The sequence below is a fragment of the Rhinolophus sinicus genome, linkage group LG14 (assembly GCF_036562045.2).
Source record: "Rhinolophus sinicus isolate RSC01 linkage group LG14, ASM3656204v1, whole genome shotgun sequence".
Taxonomy (NCBI): Eukaryota; Metazoa; Chordata; class Mammalia; order Chiroptera; family Rhinolophidae; genus Rhinolophus; species Rhinolophus sinicus.
In genome coordinates this window covers 8,767,566-8,794,842 of record NC_133763.1, presented here as the reverse complement: position 1 = coordinate 8,794,842, position 27,277 = coordinate 8,767,566, and the positions used below count along the sequence as shown (strand labels likewise).

General features: G+C 45.9%; 1 protein-coding gene across 1 annotated transcript; it reads left to right on the top strand.

Moving 5' to 3' along the window:
- The first annotated feature begins 649 nt into the window (after positions 1 to 649).
- Positions 650 to 25,994, top strand: RDH10 (retinol dehydrogenase 10). Its single transcript, XM_019725924.2, has 6 exons — positions 650 to 1,289; positions 3,037 to 3,272; positions 21,968 to 22,066; positions 23,241 to 23,386; positions 24,946 to 25,077; positions 25,170 to 25,994. The coding sequence occupies exons 1-6, from the start codon at positions 1,001 to 1,003 to the stop codon at positions 25,291 to 25,293; spliced, it is 1,026 nt and encodes a 341-aa protein (XP_019581483.1). The 5' UTR covers positions 650 to 1,000; the 3' UTR covers positions 25,294 to 25,994.
- Positions 25,995 to 27,277: the final 1,283 nt, after the last annotated feature.

The following is a 27,277-nucleotide window of genomic DNA, read 5'->3' as shown; positions in this document are numbered from 1 at the left end:
AAAGTGGAGAGACGGGGACGAGCGAGGATCGGACGGCGGGAGGAGGATGGTCGGGGCACTCGCGACCTCCGCGCCTGGCAGGCGGAGGTCGGGACACCCCACGGCAGGGGGCGTGAGCCGCGAAGGGAGGTGCGACGAGGATGGAGGCTGCGGCCACGGCCATGTGAGAGGGGCTGCCCGGCCGCGGTTCCGCGGACGGCGGGCGGGCTGGGGGCTGGGCCGGGGGCGGGGTGCGCCCGGGGGCGGGGAGGGCCGAGCGGAGGGAGGGCCGATGCCGCCGCTGGCTCTTCCCGGTCGCGGGTTATATAGCGAGGAGCGTGGATCCCGCTCAGAAGCGGCCAGGAGCGCCCCGACCTGCAAGTGGTGCTTCGCTGCGGAGCCCGGTGCCCGAGTGACAGCCGCGGGGAGTGCAGGGCAGGGCGACCCGAGACCGCGGGGGCAGCTACAAGCTGTGGGGCAGCGCTCGCCTGCGCGGAGCGAGTCGCCTGTGCTGGCGCTGCCGGTGCCCCGCACCCCACTCTCCCACCCTCTCGCAACTTGGGTCAAGTTGACAACTCCCGTCGCCGCGCGCCCCTCCCCCGGGGTGAGAGGGAGCCACCGGGCCGGCTCCAGGGACGCTCGGGCAGCGGCGGCTTGGCCATGAGGGCAGCGCGCGCCGCCTAACTCGCGGCTGTCACCGCCGCCGCAGCGGGACCGGCCGGCCAGGCGGGCGCTCCGGGACGGGCGGGCGGCCGCCGGCAGGAGGCGCCGAGCCGGGCGACCGCCGCAGCGGGCACACCGGGGCCACCGCGCGGAGCCCGGGCGGGAGTGGCCCCGCGCACGCAGGGAGCGGCGCCGCGCACTCCAGCCAGGCAGGCACCTCGGGGGCGGGGGCGGCGCGGGGCGCAGCCGTCTGGTCTCAGCGGCTCTGACAAGCGCCCCAGGGCGGGGAGCCGGGCTGCCCGGCGCGGGGTGGGCGCGGACGCGGGCGCTGGGCTCGTGCGGGGCCCCGGGCGTCGCGATGAACATCGTGGTGGAGTTCTTCGTGGTCACTTTCAAAGTGCTCTGGGCGTTCGTGCTGGCCGCCGCGCGCTGGCTGGTGCGGCCCAAGGAGAAGAGCGTGGCGGGCCAGGTGTGCCTGATCACGGGCGCCGGCAGCGGCCTGGGCCGCCTCTTCGCGCTGGAGTTCGCCCGGCGCCGGGCGCTGCTGGTGCTCTGGGACATCAACACTCAGAGCAACGAGGAGACGGCGGGCATGGTGCGCCACATCTACCGCGATCTGGAGGCGGCGGACGCCGCGGCGCTGCAAGGTAACTGGGACCTGCGCCCGAGCATTGTTGGGTCAAGCCCCTCCCCGCCCCCGCTCCCCGCCCGGCAGGGCCCCGAAACCCCACTGTCACGGTCAGCCCCGCTCTCGAGGAAGAGAACACCCCCCGCCACGGTCTTCTGCGATTGGATTTGGCCCCTGATAAAGGAACATGGTCACCTCTGGATTCGAAGGGGGAAAGTGTGCCAACCCCTGGTCTTCCCCGAGGTCCTGTCTCTTTGGGGACGACAGGGGTTTCTCCGTGGGGTTTCCTAAGCCCTCTGACGACAGGGAAGGCAGAGGGAACTTGTTACCACGAGTTTGAATCCTAAAGAAATGCCTCTGTCGCCCTTGGGATGGGAAACTAAAGTGTCTTTGGGAAGTTCTCAGGGCCGATTGATGCACGAATATACCGGGGGTGCCAAAAAATGTAGACACGTTTTAAGAAGTGTTATCTTAAAATGTGTATACTTTTTTTTTTTTTTTTTTGGCTCCCTCTGTATGTTACTGTGCTGTGAACCTCTTAAACTGGGGCCGCACTGATGATTTCACTATAACTTTATCCATGAGAAAATAATTACATTGTTTCACCAGAGATAAGTTAAGTACTTTAGTTACATACTCAGCCCGATTGAAAGGATACCGTGCCTCTTAAGGCAAAGTGCTTGAAAGATTTAGCCTTTTTTGTAAATTTATTCCATGTTTTTGGTAACCTCAAGAAAAATGCATTTCTGTGTATTTATCAATTACCATGAATCTGAGACTTTTTAAAAAAAAAACCAAAGCAGAGACCATAACCAACCATAAGTATTGGTCCAGGAAATTTGATAGTGGCAATTGCTTTTCGACAAATTTTTTTCTTTCCAGGGAAAACCTTGAACTATAAGGAGAAGATTAACTTGGGCACCACCCCTCCCCCATATTGGTCATTTGTCACCAAAATTATTGGCACCTACCTGCCTTTTAGGTCAGAACATCAAAGGTTAATAAAAACGTTGCATTTTCAACGCTGGTATGGAGGGTAGCTAATACAGATTGTTGTTCTCCCTGCCAAAACTTAAGAGATAGTTATTTGTTTTCCAGGGAACAGATTTTGGTTTTTAAATTGAGTTCTTGTGTGATAAAATTGCACGTTTACCTATGAACTTGATTTATGTAAGGGTGCTTTTCTTAGAGGAGGTTCAGCTACTCCAGTTAGAACAAACCCATGTGACCTCCACATTTCATGAGAAACCTGAGGTTCATTTCTTGGCTTTGGATGAATTCAGATTATTAATTACAGTTTTGATTTGTGAGCCTTGAGGTGAGTTTCCATTTTGAGGATCCTCATACTACAGCTGAAGAGCTGCTTCTGGCCACTATTCCCCCCAAAAAGAGGAGTGTATAATGTGTGTGTTTGGGGGGGAGGTGTTACTCTCTGGGCTGAGATCAGTTCTTTCCAGGTGTCTTTCGCTCCAGGAAGCCGATCCCATGAGGTCTGACTTGTATTGGGCTTGTCACAATTACATGATTTCCCCCTAAGCAAAGTTCTCCAGCAAATTGCTCTAATTCCCCAAGACTTTTAGGGGAGGAAGGCAGCTGGAGGTTCAGTCATTGGCAAGCCTTCCAGTGTGAGAAACTTGAAGCTCACTGTAGAATTTTTGTTTTGTGTGATCTTTGTCCTACCAATTGCCGTTGTGACTCACGTTTTGCAATCCACCCCCCCCCCCTTTGTTCCATGTTTCCCCCCTCATCTGGACTTCTGAGGACAGCTGGGAATGGTGAGGAAGAAATTCTGCCCCACTGTAACCTGCAGGTTTTTACCTACACCTGTGATGTGGGAAAGAGGGAGAATGTCTACCTGACGGCCGAAAGGGTCCGCAAAGAGGTTGGCGAGGTCTCAGTCTTGGTGAATAATGCCGGTGTGGTGTCGGGGCATCACCTCCTGGAATGTCCTGACGAGCTCATTGAGAGAACCATGATGGTCAATTGCCACGCACACTTCTGGGTAAATATCAACATCCTTATTTTCATTACGGGGCCCTACTCAGTGAGAAGGTTGGGAAGGAGGGTATTTTCAATGCCAGCCTGAAAGCCACCTGCACACTCTCACCACAAAGCTTGCTTCCAGTTCACTATTCCCCATGGTGAATTACAACGTATGCCAGTTGCTATTAAATAGCTGTTTGCTCCCCACCCCACCCCCCAATTCAGTATTTCTTGAGAGGGTAGAGGACTGAACATTTTGAACTAGTTTGAAAGATTGCCATAAAAATAACAAGAGGAAGCATAAAACCCTGGGTTTGTTTATTTTACTTTCTGTTGAGTTTGTAAAACATTGGTTGTTCTTATGAATTCCTAAAGTCAGAGTTTAGGCTTCCAAATTACTGCTCAGCCACATTTTGGAAAGTGCCAGAGATTCTGAGATCAGCATCTGTGGTCCCCTGGGAACGGTCAGGCCACCCTGACAGTCACTGAGCGTCCACTGACCATCTGCAGTGTCTGTGGCATTGTCCTGTGGGAGTACATCTCAGCTGAGAAGGTGATTCTCTTAGGAGAACAGAAGTCACCCTGATAGGACCACAGTTACTGTGTAGGGAGCCGGGGGGCTGTAAGACCTGGTGAGCCAGGGGCTGCAACCATATCCACTTCTAGATGATGGTTAGGACATCAGAGCCACTACAGCGTCTAAGGATGAGAGGGGAGTGCTTCCTACTGCGCTGGGGACAACACTAAACCCAGCCCAGCTTTTCAGCCGAACTGATTCAGTAATTGTGGGTGTGAAACTCTGCCCTATACCTGCACTCTATTGATCCACGTGAAGCTTTTCTTCCTCCGTTGTGTTTCCCCCTTCAGTTTTGTAGACACAGTAAGGAGATAGGGTGGTGTGTTTTGTTTTGTTTCCCCCATAGGCAGATTACCCTTCTAATCAAACACAACAAAGAACTGTTTCTCCTAAATAGGTCACATTAAACCTCATTAATTTTTTAGCAACTGCTTAAAAACTTAATCTGGCTTTAGAAATACTTAGTATAATGTTGCCCCTTGACTATCAAACCATTTCTCTGCTCCTGGAAGAAGCTTATTTTAATGTTTTATTACTATTTTCAAACCTGAACTTTATTTAATTCATTTCCAAACCTCTAGAAATGAGCTTATAAATTATGTAAGCTAACTCATATCATGTTTTAAATGAAGATTACCAGATACAGTTTGGGGGAATTTAAGTGTGTGTGTGTGTGTGTGTGTGTGTGTGTGTGTGTGTGTGTGTGTGGTGTGCAGTGGGGGTGGGGAGTGGATGAAAGATCTTGCTGCTGCAGGGTCCACAAGAACAGGTGGCAAGTGACAACGGGATAGATCAAATGAGCAAAGGCCAGTACCGCCGAATGAACTGGGCAGTACAGTTTATCAAGAATCGTGTGTGTTCATGAGTAAAACAATCACCCTTTAAAACAGAGGACACACATAAATTCCAGGGGACTGTAGTCTTCCCATTTGAAGAATGGTAAGGATGAAGGTGCCATAGAAACTCGAGCTGATTCCAGCCAGCTCGTCATCCTTAAAAACACGTGTCCAGCCATCAGTCGCTACTATGAACTGCCGACATCAGGACTGGAGTTTTCCAATAACCTGGATGGAGATGATGCTTGGTTTCCAGACCATAAACGTTTACCTACGCAAAATACTCTGGAGTTTGACCATCTTGCCTGCTTTCTCTGCATGGTGATTTTGCTAGGTTGTGGAATTTCAAATGCAACCAGATTTTTAAAGAAATCCCATGCAATCTGAAGTTAAATGCTTAGAAGCCGAAAGCAGCTTCTCCTCACTGGCCCTCCTATAAAATGAGAGCTAGTTTAGAGTATTTTAAGTGCAGACAAGCCAGGGCTTCAGCTTTGAAGATGCACATGAGTTGGTGTCTGTGCCTTAAACATGACGCTACTTTCTAACCTAAGCAGAAAAGTAAATCAAATCTCCAGTAGAAATATTATGAAGCTGAATCTATAGAGAGAGAAGGAACAAATCACCTTCCCTGAGTCCTTCCTTTGCTTTGAGTTGTTGCTTAAGTACACAATTTAGGGAGTTCTTGGAAGCCCTGCCAGTAATGACGTCACTTCATATTAAAATAGGGGAGGCTCCTGAATTCTCCAGCTGTTTTTCCCCCAAGCATCTAAACTTAAGAATTTATTTTCAATATTGAGTCAGAAAATTCATTTTCGAGTTGTAATTTTTCTGACTTTGTGCCGAGACTTAAAAACCTTTTAAGCAGTTGAGACCTAGCAATTAAGATGTAAAAGACGACTCACGTAATTTGCAGGGAGTGATGGGGGGGGGGGAGTAGGGGTGGTTTACATGGGCTCAGAATGCAGCTGCCCGCCCAGTCATGCTCTGAGGTGACAATGTGCGTGGCAACCGCTCGAAGATGCACAGTTTCGGCATGTGCTGCTTTCCTTCCAGAAAAAAATAACCGGGGTGTCTTTTCACTGCGTCCAGGTAGGGAAAAGAAGTTGCCCCCATAACCTTTGAAAAAAAAAACAGTAGCTCAGCAGAGCAAAGACTTGTTCGGTCATTTGGACAGATCGTCATGAGCCAGACTTTTAAGTAGCAGTTGTTGTCTGTTTTCATGAACTGCTCGCTAGTGTGGTGGTCCTGACCCAGAGTTAAAGCGCGATGAAAAACCACGTGACGTCCGCCGCCAGGCCGTGGATGCTGCCACTTGCAAAGCTTCCCCCATCCTCGTCCCCCTGCCGGCAAGGCCGTCTTCCTCCACTCCAACCACCTTCAAAGGCCTAGCTCAAGTGCTTACTGGGACCCTCGCTCCCCACTGCAGCCCTTTTCTGGCATTTTTGCATATTTGAACTGCAAGGGCCCTTGGGGACCGTCTTGCGCAACCCCTTGTTTTCTGATGAAGCTGCAGGTGACTGACTTGTCTAAGGCGTCTTCTCTTCCTGCCATGAGTCCCTGGCAGTCCTTACTGTCATTACCACCCCTGGGTGGATAGTATGTGCTCTCTGGTGTTGCCTTTTAGACTTTGTGCCCTGAAATCCCAAAGTCGATGGCAAGCTCTCTGAAGGCAGTTTATTATATGCACCTGTTTGTTTTCCCCTGCCTGGCACAGAACTCTGCTCATAAGCCACTCAGTAAATGTTTGATAATACAGGCTAGGCTTCTGCTTAAATATTTAGCAGATAACCTATTCAGAGACTGCTCACATGTATCTGTCTTCTGAGGTTTCAGAAGGTAAGCATTATGCTGGACTCATTCAAGCAGGGTAAGATTGCTGCGATTTCAAAGTGGGGCTGGCTCACGGTCGTTATTGTATGTATCTCCTTTGTTTTCCGACTCAGTTTTTCCACTCTCCCTGCCCCGCCTGTATGCTCATTTTTACTATAGTATATTAACTGTGCTCGGCGATACGAGGCGAGTGACTTTGAGAAGGCTGGTGTGGATATACCAATGTGAATCAAGCTCCAATTGAGTGCCTGGCAGCCATTCATATTTCCCAGTGACGGGGCCTCAAGGAGAGGCTTCTTACTATATCTGTGCACGCTGGAAGTTTCTGCCCTCCTTGGCAGTATGCGGCCCTCCGCGCTGCTGTGATACTGTGTTGTCCAGTGCTCTCCCATCACCAGCAGCTCCTAGAGGAACTTTCTCTTGGTGCCCAGTCAAAGTGACAGATTTGGGGTAGGTGCCAGTCAGCGTAACCTGCTGTGCCCCAGTCGTGGTGAGGGCAAGACCATGGAGAATGTATGTACAAGGCAGTGCACCTCAAGTTTGCCGTAATCATAGAAATCGTTCACTTAGGCTCTCTGTATCTTTGTGGGATGCAAAAGCTGGAAAATACCTCTCTGGTCTCCTTTGAAATATGGAAAGTGGGCCTCCACACAGGAACTGCAAACCCGTGTTTTCCCCGAAACATTAACACTTGTTATTTTTTAGGAGGCGTCGGACCTTAGCTTGCCATTTCTAAAACACCAGGTTTATCTGTAAGATCCTTTCTGACCAAAGAGCTGCATTTGGCCTTAATACTTGAGCAACAAATTGATCCCTGATTAACCAAAAGGGGGAAGCAAAAGCATTTAACTGCAGGCCTTTTATGTTCTGAAGAGATTTTCTGTGGCAAAGGACTAAATCTGTCAAACAGCTAGTCGGTAATTTACTTCTATTGATATGGTAGTCAGACAAGATAATTGGTAGTTAATTAATAGACCACTTAACTTAAAAGGTTTCACAGTTTTAAAATACTAATTACTGAATTAGGCATTTATCTATATCCAAATGTCTAAGGTCTATTTAGTTAAAATCCATCCAGGAGAAGTAAAAGCCCACCAGCTTAGATCTGAGTAATGTAGCACTTAAAGACATTAGAACCTAATATCTCATGAATGGTCCCTAATCATTACTGTTCAAGTTCTTTTGTGATTTACTAGTTTTTAATCTCAAATACTGTAATCCTCTGTTCTCTGGTTAAAGAAACCTAGTTTTGTTCAAGGCCTCTTAGATTTAGATTTTTTAAAAATTTCTAAAGTATTCATGTAAAACTATATAGCCAATATTTCTTCCTCCAAACCAGAATATTAAGAACTGTTTGACTGCGTATTTTATAGAGCATTGTTGCCTCTCTTGAATAGCCCTTAAAAACTTGCACACCAGGCCTATTTTTAAGTCGATACCAGATCTGGCTTCTGTTATTCAATAAATAGCGTATGCATAAAAATCAAGTGTTTGAGCTTAGAAATAAAGACATTTTATGTCTTGAACTGTAAATTGACGTGGGGTAGACACCCTTGGTCTTATTAATTCTTGCGGTCACAGTGAACAACTGAGTAAAACATCCCTTTAGATGGCAACTGCTTGGACACCTGAGACTAGGTACCTAACAGGATCATTTCATAGCCTCTTTCCTAACGTAAAATAAGGTCACATAGTCATTGAACTTGGAGTGTCTATGTTTGATAGATTACATGCTGGGTCCACATCAATTGCTATTGGAAATCAGCATCTGTGACATAAAATGCACTTTACATGACTGGTGTGAGCAGGAAACCGTCCTATAAAAACCTTCCCAACACCTTTGATACATGTTCTCATCAGTGTCCGGTTATCTCCGTTGTTTAGAAGATATTACTAAGTAACCAACGTCATGAAAAAGTTACAGTTCTCCCCTAGCACCATGTCCAATGTGCAGCTGGATGTTTTTTTCAGAGTGTGACCCTGTCAGCCATCTCTTTGAGACTCCGCTCTTGAGCTTCCATAAACCCACTTTTTCCTGCTTCTCTTCCCATTTTCCTGTCAAACCTCTCAACCTCCCTACCTTCCGAAATATAATGAGTCCTTAGTATTGCGTGCTCACACCTCTTCTCGCTGTGGGCCTCTAGCCTGGTCATCTCTTTATTTCCGTGGCTTCAACTGTGACTTCTGTGACAGTTCCCAAGTTCACACAACTGTCTTATCTGTCCCACTTATCCCGCAAGTAACAGCAGCAAGTCTCAAAATTGAACTACTTTTTGACCCTTCTTGAATCCCCAGATGTAACCACTACCAGATCCTGGAAACAAAGTTGGCACATGTTCGTTTCTCCCTGGTTATGTCTGTATCCAGGGCTTTGTCAGTTATGTGCCCGAGTAGAAATTAATCTCTAGGACATGGAAGCATTCTTTTACCTGGCTGCTGCTACTGATTGAGTAGGTGCTGCAGAGGGACGGAATGGGCAGTGACCTCGGTGGCGTCCTTGGCCATTCATTGCAGGATTGGGTCCTGGGGGCCCGGAGAGGAACTACAAACCCCAAGGCTAGCTGCTTAACGGCTCCCACCCACTCGCTCAGTTTATTCTCTTCCTTTAAATTTGTTTTTACCAGAATCATTTTTCAGATTTCCAAGATCTTTGGCAAATTCTGGTGAACTGACTTTTGTCACTTGATTATATCTAAGATGTGGCAATCAGAAAATTCCTTTCGAGCAGTGTTAACCTCACTGGGGAATTACAATTCATTTTTAAAGCAGGAAGCCCCATTTTATTTAAGCTTTTTTTTTTCTTGAGTTAAGCAATATTAATAGTAGATTCATCTAAAATTTTTGTTCTCGGTCTTTCAGAAACTACAGTGAAGCCTGTTTTGATTATGATAAGTAGCCACATTGCTTCTGTCTAACCCACATATCTGCCTGTGTCCACAGATGTGTGGTTGGCATAGTTGGCTTGTCTGGGGCTGCTCAGTGAATGACAGGCAGAAGGTGCGGGGCTGGGGTGCGGTTATAACCACTGCACTGGGGAAAGTCCATCCCAGCCTGTGGTAGAGTCCTCCACACCCAGGTGTCTTTGGACCCCCAAATTGTACTATGCTGAAATTCCACTAGGGGGTGTCCTGGCAGGGTGGATTTGTATCTTATTTCCTTCTACACACACAGCCAGTAATGTTCCCAAGATGAAGGGCCTTCTGTAGCTATCTTTGGAGTATGACAAACGCTGAGAGTCCTTAAGAAACGGGACCATTCTCTGCCTCCACTGAACGGGTTAAATCCAATGTTTTGAGCTTGTAACTCCAGGGATCAGATTAAAATGTGTTAAATCTCTCTTGGCTTAATTAGCGATGTCTTATCTCAAGTTACTGTAATAGTTAGCTATTCAAAGAACTAACCCCTTCTTAAGGTTTCTATTAACTGACCTAAAAACTCCTTTTAGGCCGAGAACGCCTCGTAAGCATAACTGGAAAATAACTCAGAGGATGGAGTCTTTTCATTCTTTCTTGAGAATGTATAGTAGTTAAAGCCAACAGCTGGTCCCGTAGGGCGGCCTGTGCTGTGACTACGCTGTTCAGAGCGGAGGTTTGTGGGAGCGTGGCCTGGGGACTCCCTCACATTCCCCCGCCACACTGGCCGGCCAGCTCCGGTCACCTACATCTCTGGGTATACGAGGCTCCATCGCAGCCCTCGAGGGGATGCCTTTCAATAGCAGGAATGCTAATAGCTTTACCCAGCATGGCCCATGCTTGAATTCCTTTTTCTTTTTCACTTTATTTGTCGATTCTCTTAAAACTCAAGTTCACACCTGTCAGGGACCATTTTCCTAAATGCTCTGAAAGTAAAATTAAGTGAACCACGGGAGGGGGGAAAATTGACTATCCTCTCATAATGATCATAAAACTTTCAACACTTCAGCAAATGCTGCTAGAATATTTAACAAGTAAGGGCAATGACTGCTGCAACCTTGAGTGCTGTCAAATCAGCCCAACTGACAAGCCACTTACGATGAATTCACATTTGGAAACAAAACATTACTTGGTCTGTGAAACTCGCAGAGATCACACAGATCTGTGTGAAAGGTGGCAGCCGTGTGAACACAGAACACGGGCAGTTTGGGTTTGGGGAAACCACAGTGCTTTCTCATTTGCCGCTTGCATAAAATGTGAATTTCGTGCCTTTCCTTCAAATAGCTTAGTACTGGGATTTTTGAATATTAACATAGTTCGGCTTCTTAGTGTTATTCTAAACAATGGGGCTCAAAATAACACTTCCCAAATCAGTGTAACTGGGAAAATATTTGTGGTGTAACTTATGTAAGCACATGGGTATTTTGAGGACAAGTGAAACTTGAAATTCAAAGCCTGAATTTTCCCACCTGCAAATTGTAATTAACATACTGCCCCCTACTGATTTCTCAAGGATCTCTTTAAAAACAAGCTAGTTCTACAATCTCTCGGGAGAGAGGGAAACATCAGGTATACTAAATTGTTTTCAAGTAGTTCTGTGCTGTTTGTGTTTTTACATTTGCTGGGCACTTCTCCGTCAGGCATTGTCATTTATTATAGTTTTCAAACAGTTGCTCTGTGCTCCTAGTGAAACAGGACTAAGGAAAAGGGTTGGAAAGGGCCGTTATTGGAAAGCATTTTGGGATTTCCCAGCACCATCTAGGATTCTGGAGGAGAGGGCTGAGCAGCTGAAGCAGCTGCCCAGCAGTGTTTCTGAGGTCTCTCCTAGTGGTTAGGTGCTGGGTTTTTGCAGGAAGTGTGGTCTGGCACTGAGTGGCGGGCAGGAGGCCTGGGAGGCATACATAGTAAGAACCAGGAACTTGAAGAAACAACAGAAACAAAAATAGATATTAGCACTTTTAACAACCAAAATAGCCTATAAATATATGCTTAATGCGTCTTGTGTGCACTTTCTGTGCTTCAACACAGCACTAAATTTCACAAAGCTCTTTCAGTCACACTCTTCTGAATTAGGTAGAGCCATTGTCCCCATTTGTATGGATGAGGAAACAAACCCAGAGAGGTTATGGCGCTTGCCTGGGGTCACCGCTGGGGGAGGAAGAAGCTGGGACCCAGACCCTTGTCCTAGGCTTTAGTTAGAACCTCAACAAACAGCCAGCCCTCACTTGACGTGGTGGATAGAGTCTGCGACTTGACGCAAAATGACGAAACCAATTTTGCTGTAGACCAATTGATACAACCAAGAGGGAAGTTCCTAGGGCATCTCATCAACGTCATAATGACACGAAGGAAACGACGTTACTCGAGAACCTGCTGTCCTTATCTGGGCTACATGTTCAAAGCACCTAGACCTTCCTGGGGGTCACTTATGCCTGTGCCCTGTGATATAATGGAAGAATCTACCTTCAAATGTTGATTTTTTTTTTTAATTAGCCTGGTTAGGTTAGCAATGACTCATTAACTCTAGCTTAATATCCCCAGAAAGTTTGCTCCATAAATTAGACAAGCATGTAAACGTCTAGACTAAAGAGCCATCCGCACACTAGAGTTTTATTACCAAAGCCCAAGTCAAGTGTTTTAATCTGTGCTTTTTTGGGAATTTTCCATGGTCCTCATCTAAGGTGGTTACTTCATCGAGAGTAGTGTAATGCATCCTTGGTCACTCAGCTTCCTTCCTTCTCTTCCTAGTGTGTATGTCAATATTGACAAACTGGACAGGAAAAGTGGGAACTAAAAGGACCCTTCTCCAAGCACAGGCTGAACAAAGTTCTATAAATACTCGTCAGTAACAGGGTGGTTTCCTTTTAGGGTCTTGTTGTTGTTTTAAACTTATTATCTTCGGGGAAATGTAAAGCCTTCATTCTGTTCCCTAACAATCTGTGGGATCAGAGTTCCAGATAACTCCATACGCTTTGCCTTTGGGCATGCTGATCATGGATTTTCAAAAGTGTGCGCTTTGGGCCAGTTCACGCACCCAAACTTAGGGCCCAAGCATCTGATTTTTAAAGGGGAGTTGTTTTTCCTGGGTAGGGTTTTCTCACAGGCTTGCCAAAGCATGAAAGCTTCAGAAAGGTAAATGTGGAAGGTAAGAAAGATACACGCGGAGGCTCAAGAAGGGTCTGAATTTCCTGTCTTGAAAGTTAAGCTTTCAAAGCCTCTGTGGAGGAGTGGAAAGGATTTTGAAGTTTTCTAGGTCTCATTTTGAGAGCTTGTTTTCATGTGGACGAGGATGTCTGAGCGCATTTGGGCTGTTATCACAGAATACCGAAGCCTGGGTGACTTATAAACAACAGAAATGGGTTTCTCGCAGTTTGGGAGGTTTGTCCAAGGTCAAGCCTCCGGCAGATTCAGTGTCTGGTGAGGACCCACTTCTTGGTGTGTAGACAGCTGTGTTTACTGTAACCTCGCATGGTGGAAGGGGTGAGGGAGCCCTCTGGGGCATCTGTGACGAGTGCACTAATCCCATTCCTAAGGGCTCCACCGTCATGACCTAAACACCCCCCAAAGGACTCACCTCCTAATACTGTCACTTTGGGGGTTGGGATTTCAATGTCTGAATTTCAGGGGGACACACCACTGAGACCACAGCAGAGGGGCTGGCTAATGCTAAATATCCACCCAGGGCCAACGTGCATGGAGTCAGTCTGTAAACTCCCAGAGTCGGGCATAAAGCTCAGCGGGCTCTTGGCATTGACGTGAACTGTCCTTTATCTGACAAACATTGTTGGGGGAAGAGTGTGGGGAAGGGAGAATGGGGCTTCCTAACCCCTAAAATCCTGTTCCAAAGAACACAGGTGGGATAGAAGGCGGAGAAATCCGTCTGCCTATTTTGCTGAATTTCTAGGAGAAATTGATGTGAAGCCACCTGAGGTTTGGCGTAGACAGTCCCCCGCTCACGCTCCAGCCTGATGCTCAGCCGCTGTCCCAAACCAGCCACCCGCATGGCGAAGCCACCTCAGACCCCTCCCAGCCCTGCTGGGTCAGAACCTGCGTTGTATTCAGGTCCCCGGCGATGCTTACACATGTCAGGCTTGAGGAGGAACTGCTCTGGATACTTAGTTCCCTTCCCGCTTTCTCAGTAGTCTTCCCCCACCTTTTTTCCCCCCTGAGCTCATCAGCCCGTTAGAGATCTCGTCAACCAGGAAAATGCCAGTCTGTGCACTCGGGTCCACCCTGGTCTGGCTTCAATTCTTTGATCTGGGTTCCAGTCCAGTGTTAAAAGGAATAGCCCTGGTGCTCTCTGGTCACTGTTCTTCTTGGTGGTGCCCAGGGTGGTGTTTCCAAAGCACAGGCACCTCGACACAGAGTGGTGGCCCTGCACTGAAGAGCTGTGTTCTTCCTGCCCAGGACCCGATGGCTGCCTGGAGGGCCGTTCCTGGAGGGCCAGGACCCCCGCCCCCACTTTTGGCCCCTGACACGTTGTCAACATTATTGCCCTTCAGAGATCTTTCTTATCTTAGTAGTGCAGTGGTGGTTTGAAGGTATTGGCTTACAAACGAAAAGTGATGGGCTTCTGAGCCCATTTTTAAGTTGTGATTTTTAAATTTTTTTTTAAAGCCCAGAATGTCATCCAAACCTAGAAAAATGTCACTACAATGTGAGAAAGCATCATTGCTGGGCTCTGTGGAACTTGACCTGCTAACGTGCATGTTCCTTCTAGAGCGTGGCTCTCAGGGACTCCTCCCCCTTCAGCGGCACGTGGCTGCATCTAAAGACAGTTTTGCTTGTCAGTGCGGGTTGGGTTGTTACTGGCATCTAGTAGGTAGAGGCCACGGATGCTGCTGGACACCCTGCAAAGCACAGGACAGCCCCTCGCACGGCATGAAACTGCCCAGCCCCAAACGTCGGTGGTGCTGGGGTTGAGATAGATACTCTTCTGGAACACTGGGTTCTCGTACACGGCTCCTTGGCTCCAGGGAAGGTTGTCTCCTGGTGCCTGATTCCCTCCCTGGCGTAATTAGCCTGGGATGTGGCCTGGACAGCAAGTGGAAACCCCTTACATGATTCCCATGTGCAGCAAAGTTTGAGAACCACCGATTTATAGAAAAGGTGGCTTCTGCAATCCTTCAATTTCTTTAAGAGTTTCCCAAAGATTTTTTTTTTTTTTAAATAAAACAGTGCGTAAGACAATATAGGTACTTCATTGACCCTTGTGCGTAGTGAGTAAACTCTAAGTTGTGATTGTGCGTGCTTGGAAAGAAAACGTTTTCACGAGTAACCTCTGGATTATCTTTCATTTAGGTAAAGATTTTAATTTCTTGTAAAGACTCCACAGTCAGCAAACTAGAAAGCGGAGAAGAATTTGAACGGTTTACATTTAGGAAATGCGGGGGGTGATGGCCGGTGATCGTGGGGACACTGCTAAGCTGGGCTGTTGGACGGGGTGGGGGTGGGGAAGGAGCCCTGCCACCTGGCTGAGCCTGCGTGCACGCGCTCACGCCTCATGGAAGTGGTTACCAGTCACTAGAGCAGAACGGAGCCTCTGCCCTTTGCCAGAGCTGTCTTCATTACAATGTCTGGGATGTGATTTGAGTTTGAGGCAAAGCAAAGGGATTAATGACAACCTGTTGTGCAGCAGACTATTTGGCTGCAACTTTGTGGGTTATTTTCATTATTCTATAAAGAGTTATTAAATGGGGGAAGGGGCCTGAGCTGGAGGGAGATCTGGAACACTCCTTTGATCATCTAGGACTCAGCCAGGGGGCGGAGCAGAAGCCGTGCTCTGTGTTCACAGTTTCTTTTAACGCACTGAGCTTCCCTGGGCTCAAGTCAAACACAGAAAAGCGATGGTTGTTTCACTGATAATTTGTAATGTTTGTAATACATAAGAGGCGTGAATTCAAGTTACATGATTTTAAAAGGCACAACCATGACACTATATAAATGTTTAATGAATAGTTTTACTGGTCACCAGCTGCTGGCAAGTGCCCTGATGGACTTGATGCTTTATTGAATCATTTACGAGAGTCTCAGGCAAGTAATACCTCAGCGTTACGACTTGTATTTTGAAAGAGTGGTAGGAAGCGAAGAAAAAAACTAGTGGATAGAAGTCGGACCTTGGAGATCTCCTTTTCTCTCACAAGCAAGTTAAGAAAGGTCAAGCAACTGGAGGTTAAGTGACTGGCAGTTGGGACCATGTGGTTTCTGGACCCTCAAAGCCATTGTACTTTCCAGATGGGGTTTTGAGTCACCCCTTTCTGGTATTTCTACATAGCAAACTCCAAAATGCACGGGAATGTTGATATCTGAGTTTCTGCCTCAGGGTAGATTCATCCCATGCCTTAACATTGGGGAGGCAGTTCATGAAGCATTAATTTTGCTGAATAACCCATGGTGTCATCATAGGTGTTCGTTTGAAAAGCCTCGCTCTTTTATTAGCTTCTTGGTCGCAGGCAACTGTAGGAATAGACTGGTGCGTGTGTGTTAAGTAGTAACTGCTGATGCCTGCAAATGTCAAACCGACCCTTGTAGCCTCCACATAATAATAAAAAGGATGGTAGGTTAACGTTGGTACGAATCTGGTGACTGACATCTTCAGTCTCGTCTCTAGCTGAGAGAGGACATTCGGTGTGGATCTGATGGAGATTTTGGTGAACATGTTCCGTCTGAGAGAAGTCGTTCCAGGCTTCAGTATCTTGGGGCTCTATTGCTCAATTTGTCCCTTTCTGTCTCTGCAGACACACCCAAGTAGGAAAGGGGAAAAACCAAAGCTGAGATCCAGTTACATGAATGTCAGAATCTGTTCTGTCGACTGCAAATAAAATACTTAAAGTCAGTACATTACTAGCAAGTAGAGATTTGGGTTTTGCTTCCTAACTGAGGATCATTTTAGAATGAAAACTGTTCACGTAACCCTTTCTATGGTCAAAGTGACATGTCCCAAGTTTGCTGGTCAATATATTTATTAAGCAGATACCTGTAAATCTACAGAATGAAAAGTAAATACTTAGCTGCATGTTCCTTTCCCATGTTAGCTTGGAGGTAGGTCGCCACTTTTTAATCTTTGAACACACTAATGATTTATCCTATTAACCTTTGTAACACAGCTCACCCTTTTTTTCAGCGCTTTCAGTAGTTTGTACTGTTGAATCAATAATTTTCCAGGAGCAATGACTGAATTTTCAGAGAAGGGTGCCACCAGATGTCATGTTATCCTTGTAAAGATGCAGTATATTCCATTGTGAGGCTGACAAAGATTCAGACAGAAGGAGCAAGACCCCAGGGAGAGGTGTTGAACCACCTGAAGGGGTGGGCACCACGAGACTGTCCACTTAGCAGTTCTTTGTTCAGTGGAGTCTTGATTGTATCTTTTTCAAATTGAATGTATTGTTGTTATTTGGAGATTCTGAAAACCCTTAAACGTACGTCAGAAAACTGTACTATGTATGTGCAGATGGTGTTAATCCTCTTCTCGTAATATGATTTATGGGCCTCTTTAGAAAGCCTACTCTGTTTCTTGGACGTTCAAATCAGAGATAAACACTTGAAAACAGTTCTTTGAAAAGATGCCTTTTCTTGACTTGACCACAGGACGGTTGGGAAAATGCACAAATGCAAAAAAATTCAGTGTGAGGCCCTTTCGTACTGGGAGAAGCTAACTTTGCTTCCCCCGTCGTAGCCATGAACCTGGAATTGCTTACAAGTATGGAGAACACATTCTGGGTGTTTTACCTACACCTTTAAAAGGTCATCAATCTCGAAATTTCAAAAGTCAGACGTTGCCCGATACCACTTTTCTTCACATTCTCTTTTGTTTCACTTTGGGCTCATTTGCCCCGACAGTGCAGCTGCACGCCCTGCGTTGCCATCTGTCATGAAGAGAACCAAGAGGGATCTAGAGCATTGGAACTGCAGGAAGTTAATTTGGCGTAAACCTAACATTCAGAGATTTCTCAAGATACGACATGGCTCGTCTATGTGACGTCACACTCCTGTTTAAGAAGTTCTCGTTTACATTCTAAATAGGACCTTTACAGTTATCTTTCAAAGTGTCCGGTGCTTTGAAGGGGACCCCTGAGGAGCTCTGGAGAAATTAGACTTGTTAGTGTGTTTAGGAGGAATTGTCAGTTTCCTTGTGGGTGTCCTTTTTCCTTTTTTTTTCAGTCACATAGCAACCCTGTCAGCTGGTGGCAGATTATGATATTGGGGTCTTGTGATAAAAGTTAATCCTGGGGAATCACAGGTCCATCTCCACACTTTTTAGCCAGGGTCCATTATTAAAAGAGTTTTCTCTTTTGCAGATGAGATAATCCTCAGGTCCATTCCACCTCTAAATGCTCTCAGTAAACAGACCAATTAGTGTATATTGGTTACTGACTTTGAGACCCCCACGCTCAAGAGTCAACCCTACGTATTTTCTTGGTGAGGAGTAGGTGTCCTCCCGTTTCTCAGACATTTCAGGGAGAGGACACAGCAGGGGAGCACGGTTCTCTGACGTAGGCTCAGGATCCAGCCGACCACCACGGGCTCCTGTACTCCCTGGAGACGTCCCTTTCCCAGGTGCCAACTGCTGGTCCAGGGAATCCATCCTTAGAGTGGAGAACACATGGCCGCCCTGGCCTCCAGTGAGTTACCAGAGATGCCACTCAGATTCACTGAGGGCAGCCCACACGTGAATTTGGGTGTGGGCTTCAGGTTTGCCCTTTGTGCTCTTCTAACGACTCTTTGAGACAGAATTAAAGATCACGAACCTTAGTTTGAACTGACTGGTGTCATGGCAACTAGCACTTCCCCTTTCACTGCTTGTCCCCATCGCGTACATGCTCCACTATTTGTGCACATTAATAATTCATTGCAAAGTGCCAGATTTCTTTGTGCTGTCAACCTGCGTCAAGGCCGGAATATGCTGTGCTATCTCAGATGTCATCTACCAGACTGTTGAGGGCAAGAGTAATTAGGAAAGAAAACCAGTCACGTTACTTGGGAAAATTCCTGAAAGGGCGATGCTTTCTAGCCACCCATTTATGGCATTTTCCTTGTAAAGTAAGGGATAGAATTAGTGTTGATCAAAGTTTATTTGGTAATGTGCTCCAGACGTAAGGCAGGAGTTTGCTTGTGGAAATAACGCACGAGCAGTAATTGCTCACCTCCACTCAGGCAGCAAAGGAAATGATTAACAGCCTTAGGCCTCCGTCACGTGGCTCGGGCTCCAGCGTGAACCCTGAACGCTCGGGTTTGAAAAGAAGCCTCGAGTGGTCCCGACGTGCTGGCCTTCGCCCGCACACAGTAGGAGCTGAGCAAGTGTTTGACGGCAGCTTTGGAAGCCCAGCAGTCGGGTACCGAAGCCAGTCCCTCCCAGTTTCCTCTGCACCTTCTTTTTCCCTGGAGTGTTAACCTGTCATTGCACAGCTTGTCTAAAGAAAGGACATAAGACTTGTCTTGAAATGGAGCAAATACAGTGACACTTTGGATTTCATTCATACAGGGGCCACATTTGTCCCTGATCAGGCAACAAATTACATATTTTAAACAAACCGTTGACCTGACACTACTTTTTTATCTTGTAACTAACCGCCCCCCCCAAAAAAAAACAACTTCATATTAAAACAAACAAACCTATGTCACACTTTACAAGCTACTTAAGTGAAGTATTTTTCCCTGAAAAAATACATTTACAGCCCACAATTGGAAAAGATTTTAGTCACTTAGCCCTATTTTGATGGATTCTTTTGTTTTCTCTTTTCTCTTTAAATACAAACCCAGTGAGTTAACTACTGGGAAAGTGTGCAGCAGGAAGAAGCCCAAATCTCGTTTTTTGTAGAAGCTGGGAGCCACCATACCCAGCTTCTGTGCAGGAGAAAACTAGATCTGATGTCGGATTTAACACTGTTAAGTGCTAAGTTCTGCCTCGAGACAGGAATACGAGCCGCGGCCACTTTACTCACCCCTGTTTGTCCACATCGGAATATAGTACCTGCACGGAACAGATGTGTGAGAAACACTTCTGCATGAATAAGTGAATACCACCCGACTGATTTCAGAGGAGGGGACATTCATTGGTTTCAGAACCTTGCAACAAAATAAACTTAAAAAACCGTTAGGAACTTGTTAATCTTCTATCACCTACTTTTATGTGGTGCCGGGCTCTGGATTAGTCATTTAACACCTGCAGGCGACAATGTGGCCCATGAATACCAGGAAGTCATTTCAGCCAGCCCACTCGGTGTCTGTGTTTCTAGTCAGGGCCAGCCGCCGGCTTGAGTGAGAGGGGACACTGGCCATGTGAGCCGTCACAGTCACTTGGATTCGTTGGGTCACCAAGTAGCCAATTCTTTCTGGGGTTTTATACTGTGTGTGATTTCTTGGGATTTCATACTGAGTTCTTATCCTTAAGAACTTCCAAACAGGGCCCTTTGTGCTCAATCTGTCCCTGTCTCCCAGCACTAGGCAAACTTTTAATGCTTAGACATGATCTCTGGGTAACATCAAGAGTAAACGTTACGCTTTTTAGCTCATCTGGGAACAATTCGTCCTAACAGGTACTTAAGACTTGTAGACTTGATTATTTAAGGGTAGGATCTTCTAGTTTGGATTGGAATATATAAGCTTCTTTGTGACGTTCGTGTATTGTGGTTCTGTAATATAATAGCCATCGATAAGCTAGAGATCCTAAGGGTGAACCTGTAATGACCTACAGTACCACAGCTTGCCGTTTTTTTGGCTATCAAGCAGACCAGCATCAATTACTATGATAATTACCCTAACCATTCCCACTCACCACTACAAGAAATAATACCAAGCTGAAACGTGTGTCTGTCGTACATACTGCAATGTACCAAGTGTATAAAGTACGTGAGAAGTACTGATCGCTTTCTTCCGCAGCGCCTGTCACAGCACATCCTCCCCTAAAGGTTGAAAGAATCTGTATCTTCCAGCTAGTCTGGGGCAGCCAGACAAAGGAAAACAATCAAAATCAAAATAGCATAACACGTATCATTATATGTTGTTGTGAATGGTACCAACCACATGTCTTAAAGAAATTGGGACGAGGTCAAGGTGAATAGAATAATATTAGATAAAGGCTTAATACCCTAACTACCTTTGATAGAGAAGCATTGGGAAACTCCAGGGACGGAAGCACTTTGAAAAGCGGAAGAGGCTCTGTAAATAGGTGATGAATGTTACACTCGGAATGACATAGGAGGGCGTGGGGGGTAGATTGTCAGAGAGGAGTTCATGGGTGAAGCTTACAGGTGAGAATAAGCACGCACATGACCACAGTGAGGAGGCCCCGACAAATGGGGTCTGAGTTGGGGGCGAGGGGCGTTTCTCGATGGTCAGGAGTCAGACTGGAGAAGACCTCGGGACGCGTCAGCAAGATCCAGCTGGCAACCGGATGCGTTGTGGATCGCAACATGGAAAAACTTCAAAATTGATGGAATGACTGTTTTTGATCTTGTGCATGCAAAAGTTATCATAGCAAATTAGATATTTATGTAAAACTTCAGTGATCCCTTGGCCAGGAAATCCTCTGAGAAGGGAATGCAGCTCTTCCTGAAGTCCATTGTGTAGTGTTTGGGTTTTTTTAACTTCATAAATCATGGGAAGCTGTGTTGGCAGTGGGCTATAACTCAACAGTAGACAGATTGCTCTTTGCTGCTTTCTTTTAAGAAGCAGGTTATAAAACTGTTGGGAGCCTGGCAGAGTAGTTCATAGATCATCTTAAGCAATTTGAAGTAATTTTTTTTTTTTTAAATACAGCCTTGCCTCTTGAAGGCAAGAGAGCTAGACAGAGGGAGAAGAGAATGTAGTGAATAAGATCCATGCCGCCTCTCGGCTCACGGCCCTGGAACTTGTGCCACGTGCTCTGCTACACGGCATGGCCGGTCACCTGCCTCTGTGGGAAAGTCACTCACTCCCCAGCATACCTCCCCGTGGAGCATGGTCGTGCAGAAGTTTTCCTCAGTGCAAAGTTGGCATAACACAGTGTTCACTAAAATGCTTCTGTACTTTGACCTGTTTTGTTTTGCATCCTAAACTACTTTACCTTCTGTTAGTACACTTTGGTCATAAGGCTTTGGATGCTGGAAGATGATGCTGGAACGTCTTTTCACGGGTTTATCCCTGTGTAGATACAGCTATCAGGTAAACATTAGCACAAGTCACCTGCAGGCAGGAGGTGCCTCACGGAGTGGGAAATGCCTGTGCTAAAGTGTTAGGAGCATAAAAAGATCTCTGACCTGGGAGTCATTTAGATTAGCAGATAACTATCACTTGAAAGGTGACAAAGAGCCTTCTACTGATGCTTTCTTTTCATCTGGATATTGTCCCCAAAGGGTCTTGTTGGTCACGGCTTCTAACAGGCCTGCCATGCCAGTGACACAGTGGGACATTAGCCAGACACTTAAAGGATCTTCTCTTTTTCATAAATTCATTTAAAAATAAACGAATTGGGAAGTATAATATCGTGTGGGTAAAACGTGGTTTTATGATCTTGGGTTGGGTTTTAGATGAAGCACATCATGTCAGTTCTGAAGTTTGTGTCTCCCTTTTCTTTCAGACCACGAAGGCTTTTCTTCCGACAATGCTGGAGATTAATCACGGTCACATAGTGACAGTTGCAAGTTCCTTGGGATTGTTCAGTACCGCTGGAGTAGAGGTTTGTCAGATGGAAAGCACTTCCTGCATTCAATCGCTTTATCTCACGACAAATATGCTAAAACCCTAAAGAGTACCCTAAAGCGTACCTATCCATTCACGAAAGCCCTCTACCAGTGTGCCTGGTGGCGCGCTCCAGTAACCCAGGGCCAGCTGTTGAAATGCAGCTCTGCATCTTCTGCCATGAAATCCCTTGCACGGGCTTGAGCATGCAGTCGGGAGGCAGCGGCTGGTCCTCGGGTGCCCCGTTTTCATTAGCAGTTTTGCTTGATGACAGTGGGGAGGGACAGGGTCAGAAATAAAGCCATGGAGGGCGGTGGCAATGCCACAGGGACAGATAAATGAGGCCAAAGGTGGACCTTCTGTTTTGGTCAACTTGCCAAAAGCGAGCTCGCTTGTATGAGCTCCTCAGATGAGACGGTTATGGCAGATGGGAGGTGTCCTGCATTGTACGTTCTTCACCATATTCAGATTATAAAACATGCACATGTATGTATATTGCCCTGTGCTGTTTGTCCTGTAGTGTAAGATTGAAAGCACTGCCGCGTGCATACACCAAGGGACACAGAACAGATGACTCCCATAGCCCACATTGCCGTTCCTAAATTTAAAGTTAGGTAATGGGGAAGAACTTCCTTTTACACCACGTGTCCTTAGGTTACATTCTAGTTGAAGTTCACAAGGTATAGTTATCATTTTCATTTGTTCTTCCCCCTAAAATGGGAATCAGATCATAACAACTTATAACCTAAGCTGGGCTTGTCTTTGTTCTCCTAGCATTAATTTAAACAAACTGGCTTTTCAGTCTCCGTTACTGAACAAGAGACCATTTGTAAATTTTCCAGACACTTCAAAGGGAAGCTGTCTCCATTTTTAACTCCAGCTTGTTAGCTTTCATAGAGTCCTTTGTGGTAACTTCCCCAGAGTAATACGATACTTCGTTGATGTGGCAAAAAGTGTTCATCTGTTTCTGCTGTTGCTTTGAAAATATTATTTCTGCACTGAACCACATCAGATATCTGTCTTTTAAAATGCTTTCCTTTTCTTTGCTTAGTCACCTGTGACCTTTTGTAGCAAACACGTACCCAGAGTTAAACCAGGGAAGGAGCTTGGGCTTGGTCTGGGGTCCGTGCATGTACCTACGACTGTTTCCCTCCTCTCTCCCTCTAACTCAGGATTACTGCGCCAGTAAATTTGGGGTCGTGGGTTTCCATGAATCCCTGAGCCACGAGCTAAAGGCTGCTGAGAAGGATGGCATTAAAACAACGTTGGTTTGCCCTTACCTGGTGGACACTGGCATGTTCAGAGGCTGTCGGATCAGGTCAGTGAAACCTATCTTACTACTGATAAAAAGTTGTTTTAAAAGTCATCATTGCATAGCAGGAGAATACGTGGAGTGAGGTCGTCAACGTCGTCAGCCTTGTGCTTTCACTGTCACTTGCCAGGGAACCTGTAGTTTTCATTGGTCAACATTCATGCGACTGATTAGCAAGCGAGCGTCTGGGGCCACCCTCCTGTCAGCCTGCAGAGGCTTCTGTCCACATTCAGGGAGAAAACAGAAATACCTGGGGTTTTCCTCAGAAGCTATTCCTTTGGGAGTTCATTTCTTTGTAAACATTAGTGTTGGTAAATAAAGGTGACTTCAGTGTAGATGGGAAACAGTGTCACGGCCACAGAAGAGTCACGGCCTTCCTTCTAAAAAGACCTTTGACTATTACAGACCAGATTTGGGAGCCCCTTTTCTGCCGAGAGTGTATTAGCTAGAGTCACTCTGACAGGATGAGAAGGCACGATTAGATTTACTAGAAATGAAATGAAATACCCACCCACTTTGAAAGGAGGCATATGGGAATATAAATGTCAAGTCCCATCTGACTTGAGCTAAGCAGAATAAACAAAGCCATGAGTCATTAAGAGGGTACTTGTGAAGACATGCTTACTTTGAGATCTTTGCTTGGATGAGTTTGAAAGGCAATGGCAGATAACCACTGAGTTCCTGAGTTCCTCAAGCTCCCTCTGGTCACATCCTGAACCTGACCAAGCTACCACGTAGGTGGAGGGCGCTTGGAGTCATTGCAATGTCAGCCTCACTCCGTCCGTCTGGCTGAGAGTGGACTCCAGCTCTGCCTCCTTTCCAGACTGTGTGCGTGTGCGTGTGTGTGTGTGTGTGTGTGTGTGTGTGTGTGTGTGTTTTCCTCTTAGGTACTTAGGGACCAGTTCCTGAGGGTCTGAGGAGCTGTTTCCTATTTAGCATCACAGCAGGTGTCCAATGCTGTGGTGGGACAATGAAAAAGTGAAAGAAATAAATTATATTATTAGGATATTTCAACGGGGAACTTATTGAATTCAGCTGAAGGTAGGATGTCTCAATGCACTTCACCTCAGAGACCCCCTCGAGAAAAATACCTTGGCTTTCCTTATGCAGGCATCTGGGAAAGTACATCGCCAACTTTTATTTCACTCAGGAAGGCTCTGCCAGTGTTTACACACTGTCGTTTGAACTAGACTTCAGACTAAAAGTTGGCATCTTGTTTGGGTTTAGTGTTTGCGATGCCAAACACCCTCTCCTTTTTCTGTTGAAAGAAAAAAATGGAAACCTAATTTGAAATACCTTTCAAGGCATTTTTAAAACATGACTCACTTTACAGAAAAGCAGACTGAGTTTTTGCCTTCTTTTGTTTTGTTTTTTCACTTGGTTTTCCAGACGATGCACATAAAATGTGTTCATAGGGAAATTTGGAAAGCACAGGACAGCACGATGAAGTAAACACAATGGATCCCAAGTCTTGTGGCTCGGATAACATCACTGTTAATGTTTTGATATGTCTTCCCGATTTCGCGTTCTTGCCTAATTGCGTTGTTGACATATATGACTTGCAGGAAAGAAATCGAGCCTTTCCTGCCCCCGCTGAAGCCTGACTACTGCGTGAAGCAGGCCATGAAGGCCATCCTCACCGACCAGCCCATGATCTGCACCCCGCGCCTCATGTACATGGTGACCTTCATGAAGAGGTAACGGCCCCTCGCGCTGGGTCTCCCCGTATCCGCCCCAGAACTGAACTAACCCCCCCATGTTCGCTAACGACTGTGGCTCTCCTTTGCAGCATCCTCCCTTTTGAAGCCGTCGTGTGCATGTACCGGTTCCTAGGAGCAGACAAGTGTATGTACCCCTTTATTGCTCAAAGAAAACAAGCCACAAACAATAACGAAGCAAAAAACGGCATCTAAGAATCCTCTTTTGTATGGAATAGCACTTCTCTCCGAAGACCATCAAGATGTTTCAGTCCGGTCCACAATCCACGTTAGCGACCTTCTCTGGATTCTAAATCATGTCGACTTTTTTCTTTTTTTTTTAATCAACTTTTTTTAAAAAAAATAAAGGGTAAATTCACTGACTAGAGGACTTGGAAAATGTGATCTGCAAATGTGAGCTCAAGTTGTTGCCAACAGGGTCCCTTCTAGGCAGAACCCCCAAAACCAGTCTAACCTTTTAGACAAGCACTGTATGTCATCTCCAGGCCACCATTATTACTTTTTTTTAATGAGCAGAAAGTCTAGAGATGATGACGACAGTGTGTTTCATGTGTGTGGTTTTTTTAAATTCCCATAGAGTTTATTAATTCTTGTCATTAGACTTTGTAGTCAGTTGACACCCTTGCAACTTCAAGGACTGATAGCGCTCACTTTTCTCATGTTTTCTAAGTTTCGGCTTTGCAAAGCCTGTGTGGCTTTTTCATGGTGTTTGTGTATACAGCGCTTTTCAAAAGGAATTTTGAAATCTCCATCAGTTGGAATTACATGATGTTTGATTGTTACAGTAACAGTGATCGGGTCCCTTTCTTAAAGTCATAGTGACTGAGGTGTTAGCCGAATTTTAAATTGTATCTCTGAAATCTGTCCTTGAGTATCTATTACTCTGGAGACCTAGTTATAAAAAAAAAAAAAAAAAAAAAAAAATCATACATTTTCTACCTATGAATTTTGCTGCATCAGAAAGTGCCCTGTCCTCAGGAAGTTGCTGTGTTTCATTTCTTTGGATGGACTTTAGAATACATAGCAGCTCTGCAAAAGAAAGAGTTTCTAAAAATGGGAACTTCAGCATTTAAAAAAGTCCCCATTTTTGTGCCAACTATGATTAGTGAGGGGGAAAATCTTATCCTATGGAGTACGTATGGAAGGGTGTAAAGATTCTTTTAAAAGTTTTATTCACATTGTAGAACAGCAAATGACATTTTTACAGTATTTTTTTGTAAAGCAAACTATTTTGTGCCTTGAATTTGGTAAATGTGTATCAGTGAAACATTGTAAAAGTGAACTTCTACCTCTGTATCTAAATGTATACCATCCACTTGTAAATTACTATAAACTATTATGTGACTGCCTTTTTTGTTTTTTTCTTTAGAATGTCTTGTTTAAACAGCGACCAATGTTTAAGGCTATTAAAATAAGCCATCTTTTACTAATTAATTGGGAAGTTTTATAAAGGACTGATTAAATTTAAAGAATTAACTTACATACAACTGAGTGTGTGCTTATTAGTTATGAGCAGCGTTGTAGGGAAAAGCATCGTGTTTTTTGTTGTTGTTTGCTCTGTGCCATATCACACCTTAGTTAAAGCAAAGTATCCGAATGGGGTAATGTTCAGGAACAGGCATTAACAGGCCTAGGGTGCCATTCACTCAAATGTCCCATGTTTCCATCTGCTGAGATGAGATCCTTTATCAGGGGCTTGTTTATACTAAAAGTGGGGAAATAGAAAGGCTTCCAGGACCTGTGTGTTTGCACCACAGATCAAATCTGCACGGTATCCACGTCCACTGGAGTCCTGGCTCGCTGCCAGTGTCCCCATCGCTGGCCGTTGTAAGGAACGGCTTCATGCTATGTTTGAACTTCTCTTTGTAGATGAGAACCAAGCCTGAGGCCATTAAAACAACTGAGGCACTGGCTGCCTCTTCATTTTCCATTTGGGATTTAAAGAAGTGCTTGGAAGTAGACTCGTCATGATGTGGGCGGAGACATTTCAGAGGGGATTCAGGTCACCTCTGCGTGAGCCCCCCACCCCCCCAGCACACTCAACACCCCCGAGAAATCTGTTCTCCTTTCACCAGCCAGTTCTCCATGTCACCACGAAGGAAAGTCTTCCTTACATTTACATTTTATTCTCATGCGTTGTAATTTAAACCTCTTTCTATTTTTGTTTGTTACTGCCCTT